The 26,936-nt window shown below is 52.4% G+C and overlaps 1 protein-coding gene across 1 annotated transcript; it reads left to right on the top strand.

Moving 5' to 3' along the window:
- The first annotated feature begins 12,910 nt into the window (after nucleotides 1-12,910).
- On the top strand, nucleotides 12,911-24,543 carry AGT (angiotensinogen). Its single transcript, XM_032841111.1, has 5 exons — nucleotides 12,911-12,953; nucleotides 17,591-18,442; nucleotides 21,545-21,812; nucleotides 23,450-23,594; nucleotides 24,352-24,543. The coding sequence occupies exons 2-5, from the start codon at nucleotides 17,614-17,616 to the stop codon at nucleotides 24,541-24,543; spliced, it is 1,434 nt and encodes a 477-aa protein (XP_032697002.1). The 5' UTR covers nucleotides 12,911-12,953; nucleotides 17,591-17,613.
- The last annotated feature ends 2,393 nt before the right edge of the window (nucleotides 24,544-26,936 follow it).

Genomic DNA, 26,936 nt, shown 5'->3' on the forward strand with positions numbered 1-26,936 from the left:
GTTCCCTGACCTAATTCCAGAGTATATTATCTACAAGAGCCAGAAGAACACCTGTGCCCAAAGAGTTACAGTGCAGAGAGTATGTTCTACCCTGTTATGGAGAATCGACGTGAAGCAGCAGGTGGGAAGTCCTAGAAGGGTGACCTGCCCCTCAAAGGTGCTTAGGAAGTGGCAGCCTCTTATAGTTGTTGCTATGATCTCACAGGTGACATAAATAGTGCCTCTCCAGATGGACGTAAGAGCCCGGAAGGCTGGAGAACTTTCTGTGTTGTGCCTCCCAGGGTCAGATCAAGACCTGATACAGAAGACGTGCTCAGTAATTACTGAGAGAAGATGAGGATTGTTGTGCCCTCAGAAGTGGATAGAACTTGCCATTTTCTCCCACGGGCACGGTGTCTTTCTGGAGGAGAGAACTCAGCAGAACTCTGTCGTGTGCCCCTCAGTTACTTACTTGAGGTTTCTAGGACCTCCTGAGCCTGTACTGATGGTTTGAATTTTGCTAGAGAATTGTCACTGTCAACGTAGGTTTTCATACTGCCTGGCAAAAAACTGTATGTAAGATTCTCTCTCAATTTCCTAATCTCCTTTGTAACTGTAGCCTTTTTATATGTGCTTGGTAAATATGTATTGACAGTCTGATTGATAGTTTTAATTTATGATTGTGGAATAACTCAGAGAGTACAGTTGGGCGTTTGACTCCTGGAGAAGACCCCGGGGATTCATAATTTCCATGCTTGGTGTTATGTGATGGTCTCTCTGCTCTGGCCTGAGAAATCACTCAAATGGGTTTAGGTATGAGACATAGTTCCTGGCACAGGTGGTCACTGTGCCTGGTCACAATATCTGGAGCAGGGAGCTCAGGAGAATTATATTTTTCCTTTGCCCAGAATCTTTAGGAGGAGGGATTATCTTTTTTGGACCTCAGCATCATACCTGAGCACCACTGGTGTGATTTTAGAGCTCTCCTATGTCTGTCTATGCCAATTTCCTGGGACCTTCTCAGAAAGTCCAACAATTCACCATCTCCAATGCAACCTTGACTCCAGAAAGTCATCATTGACATTACCGCCCAGGGGAGAGGGAGAAGGGAGGACTTTCAGATCCTGTATCCAAATTCCTCACTCCTTACTCAGAGAGTTGGAGTGTTGGAGTGTCTTCTTGGAAACATTTTGAGATCCAAGAGAACGTCAGGAGGTGAAAAAAACAAGACCTGGGGAGACACAGGGACTGTGCTCCCCCAGTAAAGCTCTATGGAAGAACATACACAGATTGAATTCTTCATCAAAATATGGAGCAGGGATGCTGGGACAGGATGTGAGAAGAGATTCGTTCACCCGTCGGGCTCCCTACTCTTGATAAAGTAGGGGAAGTGATCCCACCAGCTCAATGTTTTTGTTCATTTGTTTTTAAATATCGTAAGCGCAAACCAAATAGAGCCCTCTCTCATCTTGGCTCATAGCATGACATCTGGGGCCAAGTCCCACTGTCCAGACTGCTTGATCACTCGCCATGGAGCCATTTATAAGCCCGTCCCTCCATTGATAAGATGGGCAAAGCAACTGTCATGGCTTCTTCTCTTCATACAGGACAGTCAACTAGCAGTACCCACAATGCCTGGGGGAGGCCTGAGAGGTGACCCAGGAATCCCGGCCTCTGCTATAGGGCTGGTTCTGGCTGGCAGTTTTTGTTGGCACTTTTACCACGGCTGGCCTCCCCACTGCACCCCGACTTCTCCACTCCTTCCTGTTTGCGGCCGGAAGGTACCTCCACAGATTTCTGTCCCCAAATTTCTTTGCTGTGTTTTCCATGGAAGAAGACGCGATCGTTGCATAAACACTATTTCTGGAACTCGGTTTTTGCAAGAGGTACATCTCGGGCCCGTAAGGATGGTGTTTCTGTTATCACCTGTATGGAACTTCAGTGGGAAAAGGGTGACAGCGTTTCCCCATTGGACAGCCATTCCTTATCTAAACTTATTAAATGGCGAGCAGCACTGTCCCCTGTAGACTTTTCCCAACCCCACAGGTGCCAAAGCAAACACGTGGAGTCCGGCCACCTTGCTGTAGTAATACAAGTGTAAGGTGGTGTGAGTAGGGAAAATAGATCTGGAAAACAGTACTATCTGTATCTGCTTTCAGGACGCCTCCCTCTGCTGACACAGAAACGGAAGGCCAGGCCTGTCCAGGGCCATTCCACAACCAGGGAGTCACCCCCAAAACAAACTGAGGACCCCTGAGAATGTGCCATCTTAAACAAGAATGACGAATTCAACTTCATGTGACTCCTGATGAATTTTCATTGAAGATGTATTTTCTGGGATAAAACCCCTTCAGCCAATCTAATTCACTAATCAGTTTCTATTATATAGAGTAGTTAAATCATTTTTATTTTTCTAAAGTTAATGAAATGTTTTCCACTCTAATTTCTCAAAAGTTAATTATCATCAGGATAAATTCTTTCCCTTTTAAAATTTATTGTGAAGAGTTGATTAATCAATTAGCTTTTGTCCTCATCAAATTCTCTTGATTATAGCATCTGCCTCTCAGGATTTTTCTTTTATAGCCGGACCCAAAGTTTCCTTTTGTTTTTCTCCCCCTTCCCCTTTGGCCAAGTTCAATGGCTCAGGCTTAATGTTGGCATATCTGTGTTTTACCAACAATATAGTTTTTAAAATCAATTTTCTATTAGTGACAAAGTTTGTCATGTACAATTCTAGCCATCGTCTGGATAGGTTATGTACATTATTTCTACCTGTCCTTTTCATTATGAAGGGGATAAAATAGGTCATCTAGCTTTTTTTGGTTCAAAATTTTCTGTACAGTCATCTCTTCATGCAGGAATAAAATAATAAAATTATACATGAAACAGGTGCTGTAAATAAAGTAGATGTTTTCAAAGTGAATATTTATGTATTTATGCTTTAAAGACTTATGTATTTATGTATTTGTGTGAGAGAGAGAGAGCACCCATGCAGAGCAGGGGAAGAGAGAGAATCCCAAGCAGACTCGCCGCTGAGCGTGGAGCCTGACACGGGACTCGATCTCACGAGATCATGACCTGAGCCGTCAGCCAGTTAACTGACGGAGCCACCCACGCGCCCTCCAAAGCTGAATTTTAGAGAAGGACGCTATGCAAGTATAGATCCATTACCTTTGTCCCTGGTAACCTGGATTAACAGAACAGATCAAGGTTCAGCGAGCCTTTTGTGGGGAGGGCAGGGTAACAAATATTTTAGGATCATTTCTTCTCTCAACTCTTGTTGAGCCTGAAAGCAGCCATGGACTGTATGGGAGTTACCGAGTATGATTGTGTTCAATTAAAACTGTATTGTATATAGATAAACATATAATGTATATTTATATATACTTACATACATAAATATATACTATTTATTGAGATAAATATATGATATTGATATAAGTATATATTTATCTATATATCCACAGATTTTATTGAAATATAATTGAGACACAATGTTATGTCAGTTTCCGGTGCACAACATACTGATTTAACAATTCTGTCCACTCTTCAGGGCGCCCCACAGTAAGCACAGCCACCATCGGTCCCCGTACGAGGTTGCCACGGTATCACGGACGGTATCCCCTCTGCTCTACTTTTCATCTCCGTGACTTACTTAATTTATGACTGGAAGATTGTACCTCTTATCCTCCTTGATCCTCTCCCATTTTCCCCGCTCCCTCCCCCTGGCAGACTCCAGTTTGCTCTCTGTATTTAAGAGCCTGTTGTTCCCCCGTCCCCATTACGCACACGAGTGAAATCATATAGTATTTGTCTTTCCGTGACTTACTTCACTTAGCATAACACCCTAGGTCCACCCACGTTGGCTCGAATGGCACGATCTCATTCTTGTTTGTGACTGCGGAATATTGCATTGGGTGTATGTACACCACGTCTTTATCCGTTCATCTATCAATGAACACTCGAGTCGCTTCTGTATCTCAGCTGTTGGAAATAACGTTGCAGGAAACATAGGGATACATATATCTTTTTGAAAGAGTGTTTTCCTTCTCTTTGGGTAAATGCCTGGCGGTGGAATTGCTGTGTCATATGGTAGCTGTAATTTTTGAGGCATGTCCCTGTTACTTTCCGCAGTGGTCGCATGAGTTGACATTCCCACCAGCAGTGCACGAGGCTTCCCTTTTCTCCACATCCTGGCCAGCACCTGTTACTGTCTTTTTGATTCTAGCCATTCTGACTGCTGTGGGGTGATACCTCGTCGTTCTCCAATAAAACTTCATTCATAGAGTTGTGGTCCAGATTTGGCCCGTGTGCCGTAGCTTGCCAATCCCTGGAATGGATGAATGCTATTCCGTTGTTTGTTTACTTGCCTGGGTTGACTGCAGACGACTCTGGTTAGAGAGTTCCTGGAATGCACATTAGAAGTGGTTTCTCTTCTCCCAGTCTCTCAGGATCTCAGGATCACAGCTGTTCTTCAAAGTCCTGTAAAGCTGCCATGTGTGTGTCATACCCAGTTTTTTTAAGGAGCTCATCAACCCACGGACTTAAATGGAGAACCATAAAATGTCCTGGGGCAGGATAAAGGGAAGATAATCATAGCTCCATCTTACTGAAAACGGAGGCAGAACAATCCTCTTAACCTTCATCACAGGGTTAATTATGGATGGAGCATATTATATGATAAAACCAAACGCATTGCAAAGCAAGGCATGACTCTAACATTATTCATGAACCTCATCTGGGCAGAGCAGATTAAGTTCTGAATTTAACTGGGAAATTGTTACACTTTATACTTAGATCACTCACTTAAATACAGAAACGATGACATTTCTGAGTATAGTATTAGATACAGATTGTCTCGTCACCATGTTGGATACTGGCAGCGAATGTAAAACTGTGTGTCAACGTACTTAATTAAAAAAGAAAAGAAGAAGAAAAGCCAAAAATTCAACTAAAACAAATGTAAAAGGGAGACCCATTACACACAGGCTAAAACTTGAAGGGAAATTTAGTGTACTCAATGGAATCGAATTTAAAAAAAATATTTCATTTATTTATTTTGGGGGGTGGGGTGGGCAGAGGAAGAGGGAGAAAGAGTCCTGGGCAGATTCCCGGCTGAGTGCAGAGCCTGGCACCACCCTGAGCCAAAACCAAGGATTGGATGATTGACTGTGCCACCCACACACCCCGGAACTGGATTTTTGAAGAATGCTCTCTTGCCCTCTCCGTGGGAATAAAGGTTAAGTTATCGGGGAAATTTTCACCTGCACGCAACTGTCCCCAAATGCTGCTGTTTGCGCTCAAACAAGCAGACATCCAGAGACAGGCAATCGTCGGCACCAACTGGGAAGCTCGATGTGCCAATCAAAGCTCGGGTTTTCCGGTTTTCCCTCTCATTCCACTCTATCATTCTTAGTTTGTTGGCCTTTGGTCCTTGTGGGTGTTGTCTCATGGTGGCAAGATGGCTGCCCTGTCTCCGGGTAGTACGTAATGTTTGAGGGAGTAGATTCTGAGTCACTAACTCTGCTAATACAAGGAAAGCAACAAGACTCCCAGAGGCCCTCAAGTTTCTGTATAAACTTGCCGGCCTGAACCATCTCCCTTGACCAGTAGTGGTTACAGGGGAGCCGAGGAAAGTGAATAGTTACTTTTCCCAATTTCTGCGTGGATGTGGATGAAGGAGAAAGGCGTAGGGGAGAGGAGAGGAGGGCATCCAACAGCATCCGGGATTAACTTTATTGCCTGTTTTCACAATCCCGTGGAAGTTATTCACTAAGTGTATCACCTAATATCAAAATTGATGGAGACAAATAATCTACTTCTTATTTATACAACTGTAGTGGGTGACCAAGAAGAGTCATCCGTTTGGCTCTATGTTCTGAAATATGCTCCAGTCACAAGAATTTCCCCGAACGGTGTCATCTGGAATCCCCATCCCCTACAGCCCTTGGTCTCCTGCATCTAAATCAGCAGTCATGTCCTCACCAGGCAATGTCTGTATGCAGAGGTCTGCAGGGCCCGGCCCAGCCTAGGGCATTGCTCGATGTCCGGGAGGGCTCCCAGGGGGAGCAGATCCCTCCTGCTGAGAAGCGGGTGCTGGCACTAGTTCATCTTATTTAGCAGGAGTCTAAAGCCCTTGAGAGCTGAGAACACTGCCTTTGTATTTGAGGACTCTTTATTGGAAGGAGATGGATTTCTCCCTAATGAGAATCTCCATTTTACCAACGGAGAGAGCCCCAAGAGCTGTTCCAGTTTCTCTGGCTCAGACGAGCAGGGATGAGGACTCAGAAATGGGGGAACGTGTCCTCGTCACAAAAAGAAGAACTTGGTGGCAGGACAGGGAGCACCTCCCTGCAGTCTGGTTCCAGGAAATGATGTACCTGTATTCATGTGTCCCGGACCAGGCATGTTTGGGGGACAACAGCTCTGATCTGAGAAGAAGCAAGTCCCCCATGAAATAATGAGTTTTGTCCTAGAAGTAGAAATAGAAACCTGGGTCCTGTGTTTATGCCTCCTTCTTTCCTTGGTTCATTCTACCAGCCTCAGAGTCTGATGACGTCATGTACATCAGTAAAGCATGGCGTAGTTTCCCAGTTTGGCTTTGTTTTGCTTTAGAGCAGGAGTTTGTGTGTGTTTGTCCCGTGGCTGGCGGGCTGGCTGGTCAAGAGGTGGGAAAGCGGGAGTTTGAGTTCAGACCGATCCTCATCTCCATGACCGCGGCATGGACTTGACCTCCAGTAGTGCCAGATGGAGCCGTACCCCCTCGCCAAGGCATCACTGTGGCCCAACGCTGCCTCCAACCCATGGCTGGGTTCATGGACCCCGTTCTGAGGGATGGCTTACTCAAGCTCCATAGCCAATATGTGCTGTTCATTCCACAGTCTGCATTTAGCCGCAGATAAACCATCCCGGCCTTCCACTTAGAGAGCAGACACAAGAAATGGTACATATTAGAAAGAAAATTGTCCTAACTCTACATCAGGTCAAAAGTCAGTGGCCTGTTTGAGTGGCTGCTACTTCTGGGAATAATTTAGAGTCTTGATCAAATGCTCTAGCAATTTTCTGATTTATTTTAATGAGCTTAAAAGCCTGGCATCGAAAATCCACCCAGCTGATAGTCAGCCTTGGGAGCTGATTAATGGCCTTGAACCAGTCTTGCAAGAAGTCGAAGCTGACATCCTTTACTGTGTCCCACTTAATGACGATTGCCTCCTTATTTTTTCCCCAGTAATATGTCATTACCAAGAGAGAAATGTCTGTTTAGAGGCCCCTCTCCACTTTGTAACAAGTTTGAAATGAACTTTGACGTGTGTTGTAATCCCTGAGAAGCTGCTTTCAAATATACTAAAGGCTGTAATTGTGTGACAGGGACACTCAAGCCTGAAAAAATTGAGAGAAGTGGGGGAAATCACTCAAGGACACTCAAGAGCATGTTTTTCAGATGCTCACAGATGGGGGCAGAGGTGGCCTGGGTCTAGGGGATGGGGGTAGCGCCCAGAGGAGGGACACATTGGATGTTCCCTTGACGCTGGGCCACCACTAAGCTGTTTGGCAAAGACAATTAACCTTTGGGAGGAACTTGTCTATATGAGCAAAATAATTGTAAAATTATGTGACAGAATTCATAGCCCCATGTGAGATACAGTGATTCTTTTAAAATGAAGATTTAGAAAAGCGGTCAGAGAAGGGACTTAAGTCCCTACTGTCTAATCAGTGAATGTCAAGATTCTTTCTGTTCTTTATTATCAAATGTGTCATTCCTGGATAATTTCCTATCTTGTGGCTCCTCCAGCCTGTTTGTGTCGAGACAGTACAGACCTTCCTGTCTCAGCAGTTTCCTGACACTCCCAAAGCTGTGCCCTCCGTCATGCCATCTGGGAATGTTGGCTTCTGACGACTTAGCAAGTTGCCCTGTCCTTTGTTGACGATGACCACAAATGCAAGTCTTACCTACAGGGCAGTCTGAATTAGAATTCTTCTTCTGGTCATGTTAAACGTACTGCTTGGATTTTTTTTTTTTTTTTGTAGCATAAACAGAATAACATGTGTTATGATCATACCTTCCCCTGAACTCCATAGGATGTGTGGGCAGGGTGCATTCCATTGTCCACCTGCCTTTGGCACCCTATAGGAGCAGGGAGAGTAGGTGATGAGTGACAGTCTGGGGAAAAGCGGGGGGTCTCATTGTCCCAAGGAATGTCCATCTCCCATCTGGCATTGCAGAAGCCCACCCCAGAAAGCACGATATCATTGCATTGATTTGAGGAAGAGAGGGCATCTATCAGAAGAACCAGTTAGTGAATGGGCATTGATTTTGAAAGTCCTTGGAAGGGAGAGGACCACCTCTGGAGGACTGGCTGACACAGAGCCTGTGGAAGGGGTGGGGTGAACATTCTGAGGGCCAGAGGCAAGAGATCCATAAGTAGAAAGATGTCCGCTGCCATCGGTACCCTGAGGCCGTAGAGAGCAGAAAAGATACGTGGGACACAGGTGATTGAGACAGATGTATGGCTCAAGCCCAAGGCTTTGGCAGTGGCTCTTTGTAGCTCAGAGCTCCGACGTCCCAAAAGGAGACATCAGTACCACCCTAACAGCCCAATCTTACGTGATCCTGCTAATTATTATCAGTGAAACAAACGTGCCAGCCAGCAAGAGTGATCTGATGAGGAGACAGCCCTCCTAAACCGAGGATGCTCCAGAGGCAAGAGGCCTAGAGCTACTCAGACATCTGGTCACCCCTAATGCAACATGGGGAATGCATAGAAGGTGAGGGAATGTCTTCATGGGGAGAAACAGGAATCAGGGACCACACACGTCATGGTCCTGCCCCCAACCTGTCCCTGACACCAGAGAACTTAAAACATTGAAAAGAAGGTGCTCTAGGGCATAGTTTGTCTCCTTCCAGTTCTGTGGTCCTAAGATTCAACCCTTCATGCCTTGGTTTACCCACTGTGTTGGGCCATTTTGAGATAATACAGTAAAATCTAGTTTTGTAGATATCTGGGGTTCAGGATCCCTCCCCCCAAACTTTACTAGTTTAAGAAATATGTGTATGGTATGGTTTGTCTAGACAGCAGATGTCTTCCTGTCCCTTAATACTGTCATTTCTGTGAAATAGTTGCTGTCCTTTGGACAGCTGGGCTAAGACACATGACCAGACATTGAACTTCCAATTCTTGACCCGTAGAAGGTTTTCAATAAATAGTTGTTGGACAAACGCCTGAATGTGGTAGGAAAAGAACAGGTGTAGGTGTCAGACAGACCTGGATTCACCATGTTCTTTCTGGGTGATGTTTAGCAAACCTCTGAGCCTCTTGGGGGCCTCAGTTTTCTCTCCCTGGATGGCAGCGGGTGTGTGAAAGTGTGCACTGAAGACATCGAAGAACGTGGATGCACCGGGCATGAAGCCCCACCTTAGAAAGAAAACTACAGGCCCCAAATGGTGTCACTTAGGCTAACTCAGCAAACCAAGACTTAATACCCAAGCTAACTGCAGTTTGGATCCCTCGAGAACATGACCTTTCAGCAGACAACATGGAATTTTCTGGTCGATACCAGAAAATTTACTGAGAGACCACTTCTGCTCCCTCTAGAAGGCTGACATTGCCTGAATAATGCACTCTTAACTCTTGCTAACAAATTCCTCTATTCATTGTTTGCATGCCCTCTGTCTGCCTTCAAAAATCTTTCTTTTGGTTTGCTCAGTGGAGCTCCCCTCTACTTGCTGCCTGATTCATGAATTGTTGAATAAAGCCCATCGTATCTTCGCATTTGCTTGGTAGAATTCTGATTTTTAACAAGCTGCTCAACAAACATGAATTCTCTCTTCCTTCTACCCAGGAGTTGAGAATACGGAGTTTTTTGCTCCCTGCACCCATTCATTACCACGATTGTTAAAAGAGGAGTCCACAGTTCAATCTTCCATTGGCTTCTCAAACCATCTCAGCCGGACCCCTCCCTCGTCCTTCCCTGAGGCTGCTCTCCAACTCCCTAGGGACTCCTACCCTCCTCCTCATGGTCTTTGATGAGCAATAAAGGGTTGGTGTCAATCAAGATTGCTCTGGGTGGAAGTTCTTGCCAGGCTACTTTGTACCAAGTTGGGTGAGGATCACCTCCCACCAGACCCCAAATATCTAGGAGGAGCCTCGGTCTGTCACTAGGCTTCCAATGGATTCTCCAGAGTGGCTTTACCCAACCTGGGCTCCGGGATCATCTCAGACACGCAATGAAGAGGATTCCCAGGAAAGCTCAGGTGCCTCTCAAACAATCTCCGAAGTATTAACCAAGAACCTTGGTAAATTGACCCTAGACTCTAGTATCGTCCTCCCTTCCCCTCTGCCAGAGTATCCGTCTCAGCAGCCAGGCAGAGAGAGGAAACCACAGGGGCTGGTGGAGCGTATCCTCAGCAGCAGTGGGAGGAGGGCTGGAGTGAGGACCTTGTTAACAGCCCGGAAGGAAAGGATGGCAAGGATGATTCGAATGATTCAGTACCAGCGCTACCTAAACCCAGGGTCTCAGCTTCAAAAAGATCTACAGGAGAAGGAAACAGAGGAGGATGAAACAAGAGTGGAAAGATTCAGATGTCGCTGTCATTATTGCCTGTATCACAAAGATCTTGCTGAGGAAACCAGCATGGAGAATAATAATGACGTGGAGCCAATGTAAACAGACTTTTATTCTTGAACTATTTCTTTCTGCTAGTGATTTTAGGATCATTTTGCAGCAGCTTGGAAGGCTGCTCTATGTTAGGGCAAACTAATACTTTGATAATCTGTGATATTACAAGGGTTTTTTTAATATCTTTTTTTTTTTTTTTTTTTTTTTTTACCGTGATGCCAGTAATTTGTGAGGAATCCTGTAGTTTGCATTTGGATGACTTCAGTATACTTGCACCTTTTGATTTGACCTAAGGAAGCACTAATAGGTTTTGAATGTTGCCTGTGTGTTTGAGAGACCTGAAGTCATTAAGATAAGATATAATATCAAAAATTGGAAGCCAAGTAACTTGTGCAGAAGGAATACAAGAAAACTGGGTGGTTTGGTAAGCAAAATTAGGGTGGGTACATATGCTAGATTTTCTGGTTTTCTGACATTGTAATAAAATTTTTTTGTTGTGCTCTTTCAGTTTTTAGTAGGAAGTGTGTGTGTGTAGAGGATCTTAATAAAATTGAGTTATTTGAATTAAAAAAAAAAAAAGATTGCTCTGGGTGCAGACATCTCCACTCCGGTGACTTGAAGCCACTCTGACATATGCTGCCCAAAAGCCCTCCTTCCGGCCCTGACTCCTCACCTCTCGGAACTCTCCTCCTGGCTTCTGGAACACAAACCCCTGTGTGTTACAGCCACCCCCCTGCCCCTCCTCATCCTGCGCTGACTCCCTTCCCATCCCCCAACTCCCTAGGTTTCCCTCTTCTCCCCTCTCCTCACATCTAAGACTTCTAGGGGTCGGGGGTGGGGGGTGGGAAACATCTCCACCCATAGGCCTTGAACTCCACCATGATGCATCAGGACCCTGCATCCAGCTGAGATCTCTGTGCTGAGAGCAGGAATTGTTTCCCTGAGTATTCCCGGCTGGGATCCAATAGGCGCTCAAAACAAACCCATCTGAGATCAAACTCTTCCTGTTGCTTCCCCAAAGCTCTTGTGCTTCCTCGGTCCCTCTCTCGATTATTGGTTTCAGCATTCTCTCTCTCTCTGGGCCGGAGCTTGGAAACCTGATGCCTGTCCCAGTTAGAGGACATTTGTAAAAGCAGAAATCAGGCTTCATAACATTCTCCCGCTCAGACACCTTCCCTCCCTCCCTCCCTCCCATGGCATTGACTTTGGCCTCTGAGCTGGTGTTCAGGCTCTAGCCAGCGTCCTTTCTTTCCACATCACTGGGTCCCACACCCCAGATCTGGGGTGGCCGAGTGGGTTTCGTCTCGTACGTTGGCTCAGATCCTGGAGAGTTTGGCCTGAAGCCCTGTGTCCAGGGGACACTCAGGAAAGATGGGGCACCCTCCCCGGCCATGGGGGCAAGCACAGGGAACAGTGGCCATTTGCTGTTATCTCTGCTCTTCCTCGTAGCACCTTTAGGGGTGCTGGTGTCCCCTGAAAATCTCTGTGCTTTCCCGCCCCTTTGGTACTATCCATAGGCCTCTAAAGATCCCTTCCTCAGTATCCAAGCCCAGCTTGTTTACCCTTCAGGCTTGGACAGAAATGACATTGCTTCCTGAAACCTTCCCCAGCTTAACAATTGTTCCTTCCCAGGATCTGAAAGCATCTTGTCGGTGCCTGTCTGTCTGTCTGTACCACTGTTGGCGTCTAGCAGTCTCCCCAGCGAAATCACGAGTCTCTGGAAGGTGCTTCTGCTTGGTTGTGCGTCTCTCCCCCTGCCCGCCAGAGGGCGTCTCAGGGAGCAGGTGCCTAAAGGTGGTTTGGATAATCATTGAGCGGCTCAAGGCCATGGAGTCAGAAATCGCCCACCCCCACCTCCCGGGCCACCCTCCACAGCTCCCTCCCCTGCCCAATGGGGACTCAAGCACATTCTTGGGGACCCTCAGAAGCACACCTCAAGAGGGCTCTGTCAGAAGGCCTGAGTGGCTGTCACACCTCAGGCTAGAGACCCATCACACACCTACACACACCTACGTGGGATCCCCGTGTGCGTCCCCGCGGCCCCAGGGCAGGTGAGCTGGGGTAAATGTGTAACTCCACGGCTTGCCGGCTCATGCTGTTTGGCACGGAAAGTGTGTATCGATCACTCTGACTTCCTGGAAGGAGTCCCAGCCTGAGAGTCGCTCTGGCACCTGTCCCCTAGCCACCCGGCCGCCTGAGGCCCCCACCCCCTGGGGTCGGGCCAAGTGATGTCACCGCCCTCCTCCCCAGCTTGGGCACAGAACGGTCTGGGAACGGCTCCATCCCCTCTGATATAAATAGGGCCTCGGCCCAGCCAGGGGAAGAGGCTGCTCTTGTTTTGGGGACCCGAGGAGAAGGTAAGCGGGGAGCCCCTCCCTGTCAGGGCAGCTGAGTTCTGCCGGGAGGAGAAGCGAAGGGGTCTCTGGTGGGAGCAGCTGGGAGCCGGAAGGCAGGGGTCCGTGGTGACAGGCGCTGCGGGGGGATCACTACCGAAGACGACGCCGATATGTCCCCCCTCCTGTCACATCGGAAGTCCTCTCATGGACTGTCCTCCCCCTCAGCCACCCCAGGTCTTAGCAGAGGAACTGCCCCCCACTCCACAGCTGTAGGGCAGGGTGGCCGGGTCCCCTGCTGCCTCTGAGCAGGGCTGGGTCCTCAGGCACAGGCCGGGAGCAGAGCCACGGGGAGCCTTGAGTCAGAAGGAAGCGCAAAGCTTGTGCAGGGACAGGAGCTGTGAGGTGGATGGGGGAGCAGCCTCATATAGCTGGGAGCTGCGTCCCTGACCCCATCCCCGGAGGCTCAGGCGAAGAGTGGCCTGCACCACGTCTGTCTCCCTGCACCTCCCCCAGGCAGTGCTGCCTCTGGCCCTGGGTTCAAGGCTTGGGTGCCCTCAACTCATCACTTTGTATCCCCAAGCCTCGGTTTGCCCATCTATAAAATGGCCTCCCTTGCTCATGAGCTAGGGGGTATATTCAGAGAGCTAATATAATGTGAAAGTGCTTTCTAAACTTTAAGAGAAACTACAAAGACAGATTCTTACTGTTCAAGAGGCACTACGATGGGTGCTGAAGTGTGTGGACTGTGGCTTCAGGGGGTCTGGGTTTGAATCCTAGTTCTGTCTCTCACTTAGCTGTGTGACCTTGGGCAAGTCACGGAACCTCTCTGTTCCTCCGCAAAACAGTATCCATTAATCCACTTAACAACTGTTTATCAAGTACGTACTATGTCCCAGGAACATTTCTGGAAATGCAGTATATATATCAGCAAATAAAACAGAGCAAGGACCCCACTCTCTTGGGGTTTGCCTTCACGTGGGAAGAGACAGGTAATGAACACTAAACAAATAAATACATGAGAATTAATTATTTGTAAGCTCATAAGGGGGTCAGTGCTGTGGAGAGAGGAAGTAAAGTGGGATAAGTGAGTTCAGGGTGTCAGGCGTGGTGGGGACAGTTACAGCGGGAAATGGGATGTCACGGAAGACTTAGCAGGATGAGACAAGTCCATGGAAAGTGCTAGAACACTGCCTGGCAATGATAGGCGTTAGACCAGCGTTGGCTGCTGATCTCACCATTTCACGAAGCCACAGAACCACGAGGGGATATGGAGAGGAGACTGAGAAGGGGTGCCGGAGGAGGGCAGATCCACAGGAGCCTGGAGTCCCCGTTTATTCTGAGACCCCGCGGTGGGCTGCTAAGGACCGGTCAGTACGGCAGCCACAAGATCCCAGCTGAGAGCAACACACAGCAGCCCCCGCCCCGGACCGTGACCGTGAAATTGTTTCACTGTAGACAGTGCGTGTGCTGTGCGGGACTGGCAAAGCAGGGAGGGGGCTGTGCTTACCTGTGTGGCCCTAGCCCGGGACTGGGGGCCACTTCTGCCAGATTTCTCCAGCCCTCCGCTCCCACAGGTTTCCCCTGATAACTCAGAGTGTTTTGGCTTTTTACACGAGGCAAGAGCTGGCAACGGAGGCCCGTCTGGACAGGAAGGAGAACTTTCTGTTCCATTTTTGTATGTCGTGTGGCTTCTCATGAGAACCATGGATTGGGTCAAATGTGTGGGGAGGAGGGGGAAGTGGTGGCCGAGGTCAGCAGTCAAAGTTCCTTTGGTGTTTGATGACCAGAGCAGAACTAAACACACAATGCTCGTGAGTGGAAAGCGGGTGCAGTTTACCAGGCCCGGGAGAGGAGTGCGGAGCGCCAGCGTCAGGGGATAACTGGGTATGCCTGGGTGTGCAGGAAAGATGGAGGCATCAAGGTGACCTTGAGTTCACGCCTCAGTTCCAGGGATGACTGGGCTGCTCTGGGAGGGCAGGGGGATGGGTGAGGATGAGGACGGGAGCGCGAAGGATGAAGCTGGTAATCCGGTCCTCGGCTTCACCAGAAATCAGTGCGATTCCATGGAAATGACTGGGAGCAAATGAACCCGTGCCATGAACACAGGCCCTAGGTCCGCAGAGCCAGCCCAAGAACCTTGTCTGCCACGTTCTCGCTCACTGAGAGGTGAGGCAGGAGCAGAATCGCAGGGCGCTAGAGAGAGGTGCCAGAAATCCTCCTGCCAACGACGGAGACCCACGTCTAGGGCACAGGACGGTTCTACTTCAGACTCACCTGGGACGTTTTTTAAAAAAACTATCCCCGGCCCCAGCGCAGACCAACGCCACCGGCTGTCCGTGGGAGGCGTTGGTGGGGCTGGTGTCGGGCTCCATGGGGATCCACTGCGCTGGACATAGTCCTCCACGTGCAGGACACAGTCACCAACTGGCCTGGGGCGCTGGGACCGGTGCAAACACCAGGGCTTCAGGCTGAGCCTCTGGGGCTCACCGCCAGCTGCCTGTGGGGGCCACAGTGGAGCTGAGAAACCCCTTCTGAGGCCACACCCCAGGGTCGTTATAGCTGGCATCTCTGGGGGGGGGGACACGGACTCCCACGGTTTCTAGGGCTCCCCCGATGAGATCTGTGGGAACCGGGCTTGGGCCTGAAGGGTGAGAATAAACACAGGTGTGAATTGTGTCGGTCACACGCTTTGCTGTGTGAAAACTTTCCTTCCTCGCGTGAACAGCCAAGGCTGGACGGGGGAATCTGTAGGCAGGGGCTTCTGGGAACTGTCACGCACTACCCAGTTAGGACACGTCTATTCTTGCAGGACGCTCCTGGTCTGGGGAATGAGGGGTACATTTCCCGGCAGGGACCACACGGATCGTTCTCGCCAGGCCAACTTACAACATAGAAAAAAACCTCTGCGCATCTTAGTCTCGTATTCCAAACTGGTTTCCACCTACCCCGGGGCTAGGAGGCCTCCTGGAGACTCGAGGTCTGCCCCACGGCTGGTTTTCTAGGGACGCTCATAGCCAGAGGCAGCCATATCAAAGTCTCACAGACTGGGTCCCCTCGACGACAGAAATCTGTTCTCTCGTGATTCGGGCGGCGACAAGTACTGCTGACTCCTTTTGGGAGAACCTTCATATCTTCATACCGGTTCCAAGTCCAAGCGGAGATGTTGACAGATGCGTCTTCTGAGGTCCCTCCCCCTGGCTTGTAGATGGCTGTCTTCTCCCTATCTTTCCAGGGTCTTCCGTTTGTGTGTGTCTGTGTCCTAATCTCTTCTAAGAGGGACCCCGGTCAAATGCGATGAGGGCCCATCCCAATGACCCCGTTTAACCTAAATTACCTCTGTAGAGACTCTATCTCCCAATAGAGTACATTTTGAAGTAGTGGGATTTAGGACTTCAACATAGGAAGTTAAAAACTCTAAGGCACCAAGGTGAATTTTGTTTATTTTAAAATCAAACTTCCTTCAAAAATAAGTTTAACAAGATGGGATTGGGAGGGAGACAAACCATAAGAGATTCTTAATGTCACAAAACAAACTGAGGGTTGCCGGGGGCAGAGGGGTCGGGAGAGGGTGGCTGGGTTATGGACATTGGGGAGGGTATGTGCTATGGTGAGTTCTGGGAAGTGTGTAAGGCTGACGATTCACAGACCTGTACCCCTGGAGGTAATAATACATTGTATGTTAATACAAATAATAAAAAAATTAAAAAAAAATAAAATTCAGTAAAGGCAAAAAAAAGTTTAAATGTTTCCATATTACTCTTAAAAAAAAGATTTTATTTATTTATTTGAGAGATGGAGAGAGTGAGCACAAGCAGGTAGGGGATGTGTAGAGGGAGAGGGAGAAGCAGGCTCCCCGCTGAGCAGGGAGCCAGACACAGGACTTGATCCCAGGACCCCAGGATCATGACCTGGGCTGAAAGCAGATGCTTAACGACTGAGCCACCCAGGTGCCCACCCATTACTCTTTATTAAACATATAATTATTGACTAATCCATGATATCACTGATTTACCCAAGGTAAAAAATACTATCAGACAGTCGCATATTCTTTTTTTTTTTTAATTTTTATTTATTTATTTGACAGAGAGAGATCACAAGTAGGCAGAGAGGCAGGCAGAGAGAGAGGGAAGCAGGCTCCCCGCTGAGCAGAGAGTCCGATGCGGGGCTCGATCCCAGGACCCTGAGATCATGACCTGAGCCAAAGGCAGATGCTTAACCCACTGAGCCACCCAGGCGCCCGCAGTTGCATATTCTTGAAGAGAAGGACTTAACAACATTTTGTGAAAATATTTGTGTACATTTTTCCTTGATGTAACGGACATTTTGGTATTTCTGTTTAAAATCTACCCATGTCTTACTGTCGAGACATTCTCCCCATTATAAAAATCAGACAAAACAAAACCAACCCCAACATACTCCCCTGCAAGGCCCCCCCCCCCCCCGCAAAACGCACAGCTCAGTCCACGATAGCGCGTCATGGCTCCCAGAGATACTGTCCTCAGAGCCCGGAATCTATCGCTTCTCTTCAAGGTGTGTGTAGACCCGGATAGATTTCTCCTGGGTTCATGACCGCAGGGAATACGGGAACAGCTAGACGTCTGGCTGGAGGGCACTAACACACTTAGTAACCTGTCGCCCTGCACGAAATGCTGTTTCAGGGAAGCAAGCGCCCCTGCCGGAGATGGGTCCTGCTGGAGTGGGCCTAAGGGCCGCTGTCCTCTGCCTCGTGGCCTGGGCCGGCCTGGCCGCTGGGGACCGAGTGTACATCCACCCCTTCCACCTCCTAGTCTACAGCAAGAGCAGCTGTGAGCAGCTGGAGAGACCCGGCCCAGAGATGCCCGAGGAGCAGACCTTCACGCCCGTCCCGATTCAGGCCAAGACGTCCCCAGTGGACGAGGAGGCGCTCCGGGAGCAGCTGGCCCTGGCCGCCGGGAAGCTGGAGGAGGAGGACAGGATGCGGGCGGCTAAAGTGGGCACGATGCTCAACTTCCTGGGCTTCCACATGTACAGGGCGCTGGGCGAGTCCGGGAGCGCGGCCAGCGGGACTGTCCTGTCCCCCACGACTCTCTTCGGCACGCTGGCCTCTCTCTACCTGGGCGCGCTGGACCCCACGGCTGGCAGACTGCAGGCCTTCCTGGGCGTCCCCGGGGACGACCAGAGCTGCACCTCCCGGCTGGACGGCTACAAGGTGCTGTCCGCCCTGCAGACCATCCAGGGCCTTCTGGTCGCCAAGGGTGAGGCCGGCAGCCGGTCCGCACTGCTCCTCTCCACCGTGCTGGGCCTGTTCACAGCCCCTGGCCTGCGCCTGAAGCAGCCTTTTGTGCGGGGCCTGGCGCCCTTTGCCCCCGTCACCCTCCCGCGCTCTCTGGACTTGTCCACGGACCCGGATCTTGCTGCTGAGAAGATCGACAGGTTCATGCAGGCAGTGACAGGGTGGAAAATGGACAGACCCCTGTCAGGAGTCAGCCCAGACAGCACCCTGCTTTTCAACGCCTATGTCCACTTCCAAGGTAAGGCAAAGCCTGGAGGTGCCCTCGGGGTGGGTGCCCTAGGGGGACAGCTCTCTGTGTCTGCAGACTTAGTGTCCAGCATTTGGCTCAGCAGGGTCGAGCCTTGGGGATGGGCAGGGTGAGAACGTGGGGAAGTACCTGGGAGTCACTCTCAAGGGGCCGGTAGTAGCTGCCCAAGGGGCTCCGTGGATGAGCATCCAGCTAGCTACCTGCTGTCCTACTGTGTGCAGCGACTCTAGTACTCCCTCATATCCTGATCACTTAATCCCCTTGGGACGTGGTAAAGCAGTGTTACTGCCTCCGGGGAAAAACCCACAGTGACTGCCTTAAGAAGGCACGGCCACAGGTCGGGGTCCTGAGATCCAAACCCACACCTCCCGGCCCAGTGGCCCATCTGCACACTCAGGAAGGGGGGGGGCTTCTTGTCTCCTGAGAAGGTCAGTGTCCTTGCAAAAATACCCAGTTTGTTTGCTTACACCACTTTCATGCTGGGAGTGGTTAGTACTACTCCCCCCTCCCCAAATCCCCACAAAGATAGCTCTCATTCAGCAACTGATTGTTGAAGCCCTATGATGCGCATGCCCCTGAGCTGGGCGTCTCAGGGGGCCAGGGAGGAAGGACGCACAGGTCTGGAACCCAGGTTGCCTACTGACCTTCAAGAGGGGAGATCGATCCCACAGGCGAGTGCCCCCAGCTGCAGAGCTCTAGGGAAACGAGCCCTGAAAAGGCACTCTGGGGCACCAGGCCCTTGGAGGAGGGAGGGTCCCTGGGGAGAGGACAGAGGATGGCGAGGGGAGCAGGGCTGTGGAAGGACAAATGTGTGAGCAAAAAGGCTGGCAAGTTCAGGGCCAGAAACCAGAGCAAGGGCGGCTCTGTTTGGCCAGAGCTCAGGGGGGATGGGACCTGTGGGAAGCACAGCCCGAAAGAGGGGTCCAGCCAGATTTGGGGATGTGATGCTGGGAAGGGTGGTGAATGCTGGAGCAGGAAAACTGTTCTGGTCAGAGGGCATCCAGGCTGCCAGGGCTGTGTGCATGGGAGGCGGGGAGGGTCCCAGGAAGGTGATGCAATGGGCCCACTGTCCCGGGAGCACGTGCTGAGGCAGTGACCCTGCAGACTGACAGGTGGGGTGGGCAGGGCGTGTTTGCGAGCCAAGGGAGCCACAGCAGAGAGATGAAACCAGAGACATGGAGGTGTAATAGAGCATGACTATTGTCTTACTCTGAAAACATCCTGCAAGTCTGTAAACCCCCACGGGGGAGGACCTCCAGCCCATTCTGGGTGCAGGGGGAAGACGATGGACCCAGGAACCGAGGACAGCACAGGTGCCCTCCTACTGAGGGTGGCTGCCCGCCCCCCCCCCCCCCCCCCCCCCCCCCGTGGAGGACAGAGGGGGGATGCACGGCCTCAGCCTGCCGTTCCCAGGAGGAGCCCCAGGAGGACCGCTCATTGAGAAAGTCCTGCCCCCCAAAAGCTGGAGAGCCACGGGTGCCTCGACACTTGGCCAGCCCCACCATGCCCACTCTCTGATCTTGCCCCCTGACCTTTCTGGGCCTCAGTTTCCATCCAACAGTGATGCACAACCCCTCCCGGCCCAGCACCACACGGCTGCCTTACGAAGCCGAAGGCTGTCTCTCTGGGGAGCTCGAAGTGCCTCTTTGGTAATGATGTTCTGTGACCACGACCTCAGAGCCCAGATGGACGTTCCCAGCTCTCAAGGCCTCGGGGGTTGGGAGCCCCTGAGCTGTCGGGCGCCCTTTGCTCAGGCCCTGTGGTCATCCCCAGCTGCCGCGGGCTCTGGCAGGTTCCACAACACCAGTTGACTTAACCTTGAGAGATTTACTTAACCTCTGGGTGAGGATGGATTCTGTGCTTTTCAGCGGAGTGTCCAGGACAGGGAAGCCACCTCTGTTCAGACTCTCACGTCCTTCTGTTTGGGTGGGAAAAGGTTTAGTTCTTTCTTCCCCTAAATCTACAAGTCTCCGGCCAGGCCTGGTGGGCCAGCACTGAGGGCCCCCTTGGGGAGCCTGGTACAGTCACGGGGGACCCCCAGGGACAGGGCATCCAGCAAGCGTCTGCCTCTCTTTCCGGACAGCGGCCAGCTGGCCGCACCCCTTGGCCACCCCTCACGCAGCCCCCCTCCGGGGGGGGCCACACGGGGCTGCCCCCTCCCCGCAGGGCCCAGGGCGAGCTTACACCAAGCGCTTCTCTCCAAGCCACGGCTCGCACCAGGTCCTGTGTCTGTCCTGGGCAGCACGTGGAGCCTGCCTTGTGGGACGTGTGCTTAGCTCTGCGTCCTGACTGCAGAAGGGGAGCCTGTCGCAGCTGACACTGCTCCCAGATGGAGACGCGCGCGTGCCCCAAGGCTGCGAAGGGCTGCCAAGCCGCTCTGGGTGACGCTGGGATGGTGGGCGCAGGTCACTGCACGACTGTCCAGCCCCACAGAACGTACGGCCCTGAGAGCAAGCCCTCATGTCAGCCCTGGACTCTGGGTGACAGTGATGTGTCGGTGGAGGGTCATCAGGGTTAAAGGATGTCCCGCTCCGGTGGGGGTGCGGATAGCATGGGAGGCTGTGCTTGGGGTGGGGATGGGTGTACGGGGAAACTGTATACCTTCCCCTAATTATGCTATGAACCTAACTTCTCTAAAAAAAATGAAGTTTATTTAAAAAAAGAAGCCAGTGAGTGTGGCGGGCCGCAGGCTTTGGGCCAGGACAGATCTGGGGTGAGTTTACCTGGTCAGTTCATGGTGGCCTAAGGTCCCTGGTTTCCTTTGTGGACCTTAAAGTGACAGGTGTAAAATCTCAGAGTGCACCTGGTGTGTTAAATGTCTTCAACACGGGCAGTTAGCGTCACCGTCGTGATCTCAAACGGTTGGATCTTGTAGGAGGAAGACTCGACTGGACCTTGGGGTACAGGGTAGGGCCTGCAAAGCGCAGGGGTGGGAAGATACCCTGTGGTCCGGGGTATGCCGGAGGAGGCTAGGGGAGGTCGGATCACAGGCTGGGTCTTCGGCTCTCCCCGTGGTGTCCCCAGCCCTGAGCGCATCTGCCTGCCCCTGCCTCGGCTGACCCATCCCTCCTTGTCTCCTCTCTGGGTCTCCAGGACAGCTGAAGGGCTTCTCCCTGCTGGGGGGACTGCAGGAGTTCTGGGTGGACAATGCCACCTCGGTGTCGGTCCCCATGCTCTCGGGCACGGGCACCTTCCAGCACTGGAGCGACGTCCAGAACAACCTCTCCATGACCCGGGTGCCCCTCAGCAAGAGCGCCTGCCTGCTGCTGGTCCAGCCCCACGGCACCTCCGGCCTGCAGAAGGTGGAGGCCGTCACCTTCCAGCACAAATTCCTGACGTGGTTGAAGAACCTGTCTCCCCGGTATGGCTCCTGGGACACCGGCTGGCACCTCTGGGGCAGCTCCCCGTGGACAGTGGGGAGCTGGGCCCATCTGTCTACCCAGGGCGGGAGGGGACGTGGGATGAGCAGATGTGTGGGTGTTGGCTGAACCCTGGGCCCAGGATGGGGAGGGGCCGGGGGCTTCCGCTGTTCTGGAGTCTGTGCGTTCACGCGTCACCCCTCCTTCCGTCCACCTGTCCACCTAACTCTGCAGGTGTCGTCTCTTTCTGGGCACAGGAGAGGGAAGGAGTGGGAACGTGATTTCCTTGGGCTTGGGCTTACCCGCTGGTTTTGGAGGACTGCGTTTCAACCCACCCTGAAGGGGGGACCTTTAATGCCATGACCACCAACCACACCCCCCTCCCCTCCCCCGCCATCCTCCCACCCCCAATCTTCTGCATTCCCAGAGCTTGTTGGGGACTGGCTTCCCAGAAGTGTTCCCTCTGGGAGGCCTGGGGGAGAGGCTTCCCTGGGGAGCTGTCCTTGACTCCAGAACTCCCCGCTTTGCGGCCGAGTCCTTCGCTCCTCTTTCCAACTGGCGGGAAGAAAGCCATTCCCGTGCGCTGGCGCGCTACACTTGACCCTCGTCCGCGGCCCAGCGCAGTGGGGTCTGGAAACCTGCTCCAAGACCATCAGGGACACACTGGCCTCCCGAGGGCAACGCTCCTTTGGAAATCAGTTTTGGTTGTGCTGATGGTAAATGCCTAAGGTCAAGTGTACAACACGTACATCTCTAAGTGCACCGTTCAGTGGCGTGAAGCACCCCACACTGGTGTGCCCCCCCACCATCGGTCTCCAGAACTTTTTAGCTTCCCCGACGGAAACGCAGCCTGCCCACCCCACTCCACCCCACCCCCACCAAAACCCTGGCCACGGCCGCTCTGCTTCTGCTCTCTGCAAACTAGGACCTCAGAGGAGTGAACTCATACAGTGTGTGTCCTTTTGTGACAGGCTTGTTTCACTTAGCATGACGTCCTCAGGGCTCGCCCGCGTGGCAGCGTGGGTCGGGATTCCCTTCTCTTACAGCTGATGCTCCATTAGACGGACAGACATGTTTTGTTTATCCCACCGTCCGTCCATGCACTCTTGGGTCACTTCCACCATTTGGCTACTGTGGATAATGTATGGACGTGGGTGTCATGTAAATCCCGCGAAGGCTTTGGGGGTCACAGGAAACATCCCTGGGCTCTCAGGGAAGCTGACGGAAGGCAGAGGCCCTACAGGCAAGCCAGCTGAGTTGATGTCAGCAACATGACTGTGTGGAGAGTGACGGGACGTTCTTCCCATCGCTCTCTCCTCCACGGGGCTTTCTGTGTCAAGAATGACAGTGTAAGGTGGTCGTAAGACACGCTGCATTATTTCAGAAAACAGCATTTTACAATTATCCACGTAGTGCAGCTTTGATGAGGCCAGCTGAGAACCAGAGTAGAACGAAGGACAACTCATCGCCAACCCCCCGGGCGCTACTTGAAGCGCACATCCTTCTCCCAGTATTTCCAAGGACACGGGAGTTTTTTGTTGTATTTGTTGCTGACAAACTTTCCCTAGCTGGGCGGGGGGCCCCAGGGCCTCCCAGGGGGAGCCACCCGGGACTTCCTAAGCGTGTGTCACCCCCATAGGACCATCCGCCTGACCGTGCCCCAGCTGACACTGCGAGCCTCCTATGACCTGCGGGACCTGCTGGCCCAGGCCAAGCTGCCTACCCTGCTGGGGGCCGAGGCAAACCTGGGCAAAATCAGCAATGATGATCTCCGAGTCGGAAAGGTACCGTCTGTGCCGGTGATGTCCGGGCCCAAGTGATTCCGTGTGTTCACGGCGGGGGAGATGGAGACGGAAGGGACACGGAGAGAGCTTCTGCAGGGCAGGCAGAGGAGGAGGGGAGGACAGCATGGCTATGTGGCTGTGCATCCAGGGTGGGAGAGAAGGGACCAGAACTTTCCGGGGCTTTCCGGGGACAGGCGGAGAGCAGCAAACCCTTCCCCACCATGTGTTTTTGGCTCTGCCCAGCATGGCCTAGCCTCAGGGTCCTTCCCAGATCCCACAGCAGGGTCAGGACTCAGGCCATGGGATAAGGACCTGGTGCCAGTCCTGCCAGAGCTGCGTGCCCCAGGGAACACTCAGCAGGAGGCAGACTCTCCCTCTGCCTGAATGATGTCTCCCTGGAGCTGGGGGGCTTGGAAGTGCTGGCACCGGGCTGGGTACCGGGGAGAGGGGGCCTTCGCAGTTCTTCACTTCTAGGGAACATCAGTCCTCTTGCTAACTTCGTGGGATGAACCAAGCACTAGCAGACCACAGCCAAAGGGCCTGGGGTTCTGTCCTGGAAATCCAGGTGGAAAGTGGGAGACCAGTGGGTTGGAGGGATGCTCTGGGGAGAGCTGTTGCGTGAGTTGGGCCGAGTGGGAGCCATCTACACCGAGGGGCATGTATATGGCACGGGCGAGCTGGAGAAACAGCTGTCCTGCACCCTCTCCCTGGGCCCTGAGGGCCGTCGGGAGCTGTCACAACGCTTGCTGCTTTGCAGGTGCTGAATAGCATCCTTTTGGAACTAAAAGCAGACGAGGGAGAGCAGCCCACAGAGTCTGCCCCACAGCCGGATGGGCCCAAGGCCTTGGAGGTGACCTTAAACCGCCCGTTCCTGTTTGCCATTTACGAGCATGACTCCACTGCCCTGCACTTCCTGGGCCGTGTGACCAACCCGCTGAGCGCGGTGTGAGGCCCGGCCTGCCCGCAGACCTGGCAGTCACCGCGAGCAAGGGCAGCGGCCCGCAGCAGCGCTGATCTGTCGCCGTCTTCCACTCTGCCTTCCAGCGAGTCAGCTTCGAGCTGGGAGAAAGCCGTTCTCCTCCCGTCTAACGAGCAGCAGAACCTGCGGGCAGAAGGCCTCCCGGGTTCTTCGGCTTCTCCTGGGCCATGTGGGGGGTACCAGGAGCCGGAATTTAGTACAGGACAACTGTTCAGGAGAAAGTCTGAACAGACCAACAGGGTCGTGAAACCGAAATTGTTTCCTTTTTATCAGAGAACAGGAATTGGGTTTTACAGTCCCACGGTTTTCCCTGCCCTGAGTGTAGATCGGCTGGGGAAGCGTGAGCCGCCGAGCCGCCGTCCCCGCGATGCCTTAGCTTTTGTTGGTCCCGGTCTTCTTTCCCAGGATGCTGTGATCTTGGAAAACCCCAAGCACCTGAATTTATGTTAGAATGTAACACCACGGCTAATTATCCCTTGTGTTATTAATAAATGTCTTGCAACAATAAACAAAAGAAGAAAAATTCTTGGGCTGCCTGGGTGGCTCAGTGGGTTAAGCGTCTGCCTTCGGCTCAGATCATGATCCCAGGGTCCTGGGATCGAGCCCCACATTAGGCTCCCTGCTCAGCCCATCCTCCCACTCCTGTTCTCTCTCGCATCTACTCTCTTGTCAATAAATAAATAAAACAAACAAATCAAATAAATAAAATCTTAAAAAGAAAAATTCTTTCCTTCAGCAGCAAAACAAAACCCTGCCATCTAGCTGACAGACTGTACACACCAAGCCCTTTTAGGGCTTTGAGCCAGACTTTGGGCGTATTTCCACGGAAGGTGTGGGCCTTGACTTAGCCATCATGTGGAGAAGTTTGCTTCTGGACGCTTCCGTCCCTAAGCAGCAGGTGGGTGCGTGGGGGAGGAGGCCTCAGGCCCCTACATGCAGCCGGAAGGAACGGGGCCCACGGGCACTTCTTCCTTTCCGGGGACACAGGGTTGATCGCTGGTGCTGATGACAGTGAACCCGTTTCCTGATGTACATACAGTGCTCTCTCCGGCTACCTCCACCGACACTGAAATGACCAGGCAGGCTACGGACTACGGGGCCCACCGACGAGGGCCCAGGGGCATGCGGCGGCCGGGCAAGTGTCTGGGGGTGAGAGTGGGGGTGACCGTCTCAGAATTGAGCCAGGTGTCTCCTGTATGCGGATACAGTGGTGGGAGCAGAAGCACCCGTGTTCCGCTCACACGACGGCTTTGCTGCCCACAGTCCAGAGCGGACTGAGTGTCCTCCGAGCCTCAGCGTCCCCCTCATGTTTCAAGCGTCTGGCTAGTCTGGCACACACCTCCTTGCTCTGAGATCCGGGGAACAGCTGGGCCAGGCATGTGAGAGGCAGCATGGTGGGGGCTTAGGGGCATGGCTTCCAGAGATGGACGGGCTGAGCAGGAAGCCCACATCCAACGCTGACCGTGACCCAGAGCGGGTGACCCCCCCTGTCTGGGGCCCCCTGCCCTTCTGTACCAAATGGAAAATCCTTGAATGAATAAATGAGAAATAACCACCATCATGCCAGTGGCAAACGTTTTGGGGTGCAGGCAGCACCCATCCCTATTTCTACAGCTGCAGGCGAAGCTTTCTGCTGCGGATCAGTTCCTGGCCACTTCCCCTTGCCCCCCCCCCCCAGCTCCCCTTTCCTCAGATCAGCCTCTGCCTTCTGGCTGCACAAGGAGGCCCCAGACACGTCACACCGATCCAGATGGATGCTTGAAAGTTCTAAGGCATGAGTCCTTCCAAAATGTGAAAGAGCCTAAGCAAGGGGTGCCCATTCCCCCCAAACCCCCAAACCTCACACGACGTCAGCCTGAGTGATATGGGCCCCCGGGGGGATGACTGTGACACAGCACCAGCGCTTTGCACGGTCACTTCGAAGATGCAGCGGTCCAGATGCCCCGAGCCCTCCCCGCGGCATGTTAATGAACTGTGGGTGCTGCCCGGGGCCCCCCTGTCCGCAGCTGGCAGAGACTCGATTCCCGCAGCAGCCCCGACCCCGCTGGGCCAGCCCTGGCTTATTTTCCACCACGCTCTGTGCTCCCTGGGTCCCTCTTCCCTCTGCCCAGCGTGGGGCAGAAGCTGCCCCCCAAGTCCTCTCTGGCTTGGGCTTTCTGGAAAGGTTAGGAGACGCCAAGGCTCTGGGGAAAGCCGGACGTTCAGGAGACAGACGTGCCTGAGACTCTCACGACTCAGCCCAGCCCGTGGTGCGTGTTGGGGACGCAGAGCCTCGGGTCCCACCCAGGCCCCGGAGTCCGCGTCTGCATCTTCCTGGTGGCCCGCGAATGCACACTGGACTTCAGGTTAGGGACAGCACAGAA

Source organism: Lontra canadensis, unplaced genomic scaffold (genome assembly GCF_010015895.1).
Source record: "Lontra canadensis isolate GAN:19392208 unplaced genomic scaffold, GSC_riverotter_1.0 scaffold120, whole genome shotgun sequence".
In the NCBI taxonomy this organism is placed as follows: domain Eukaryota; kingdom Metazoa; phylum Chordata; class Mammalia; order Carnivora; family Mustelidae; genus Lontra; species Lontra canadensis.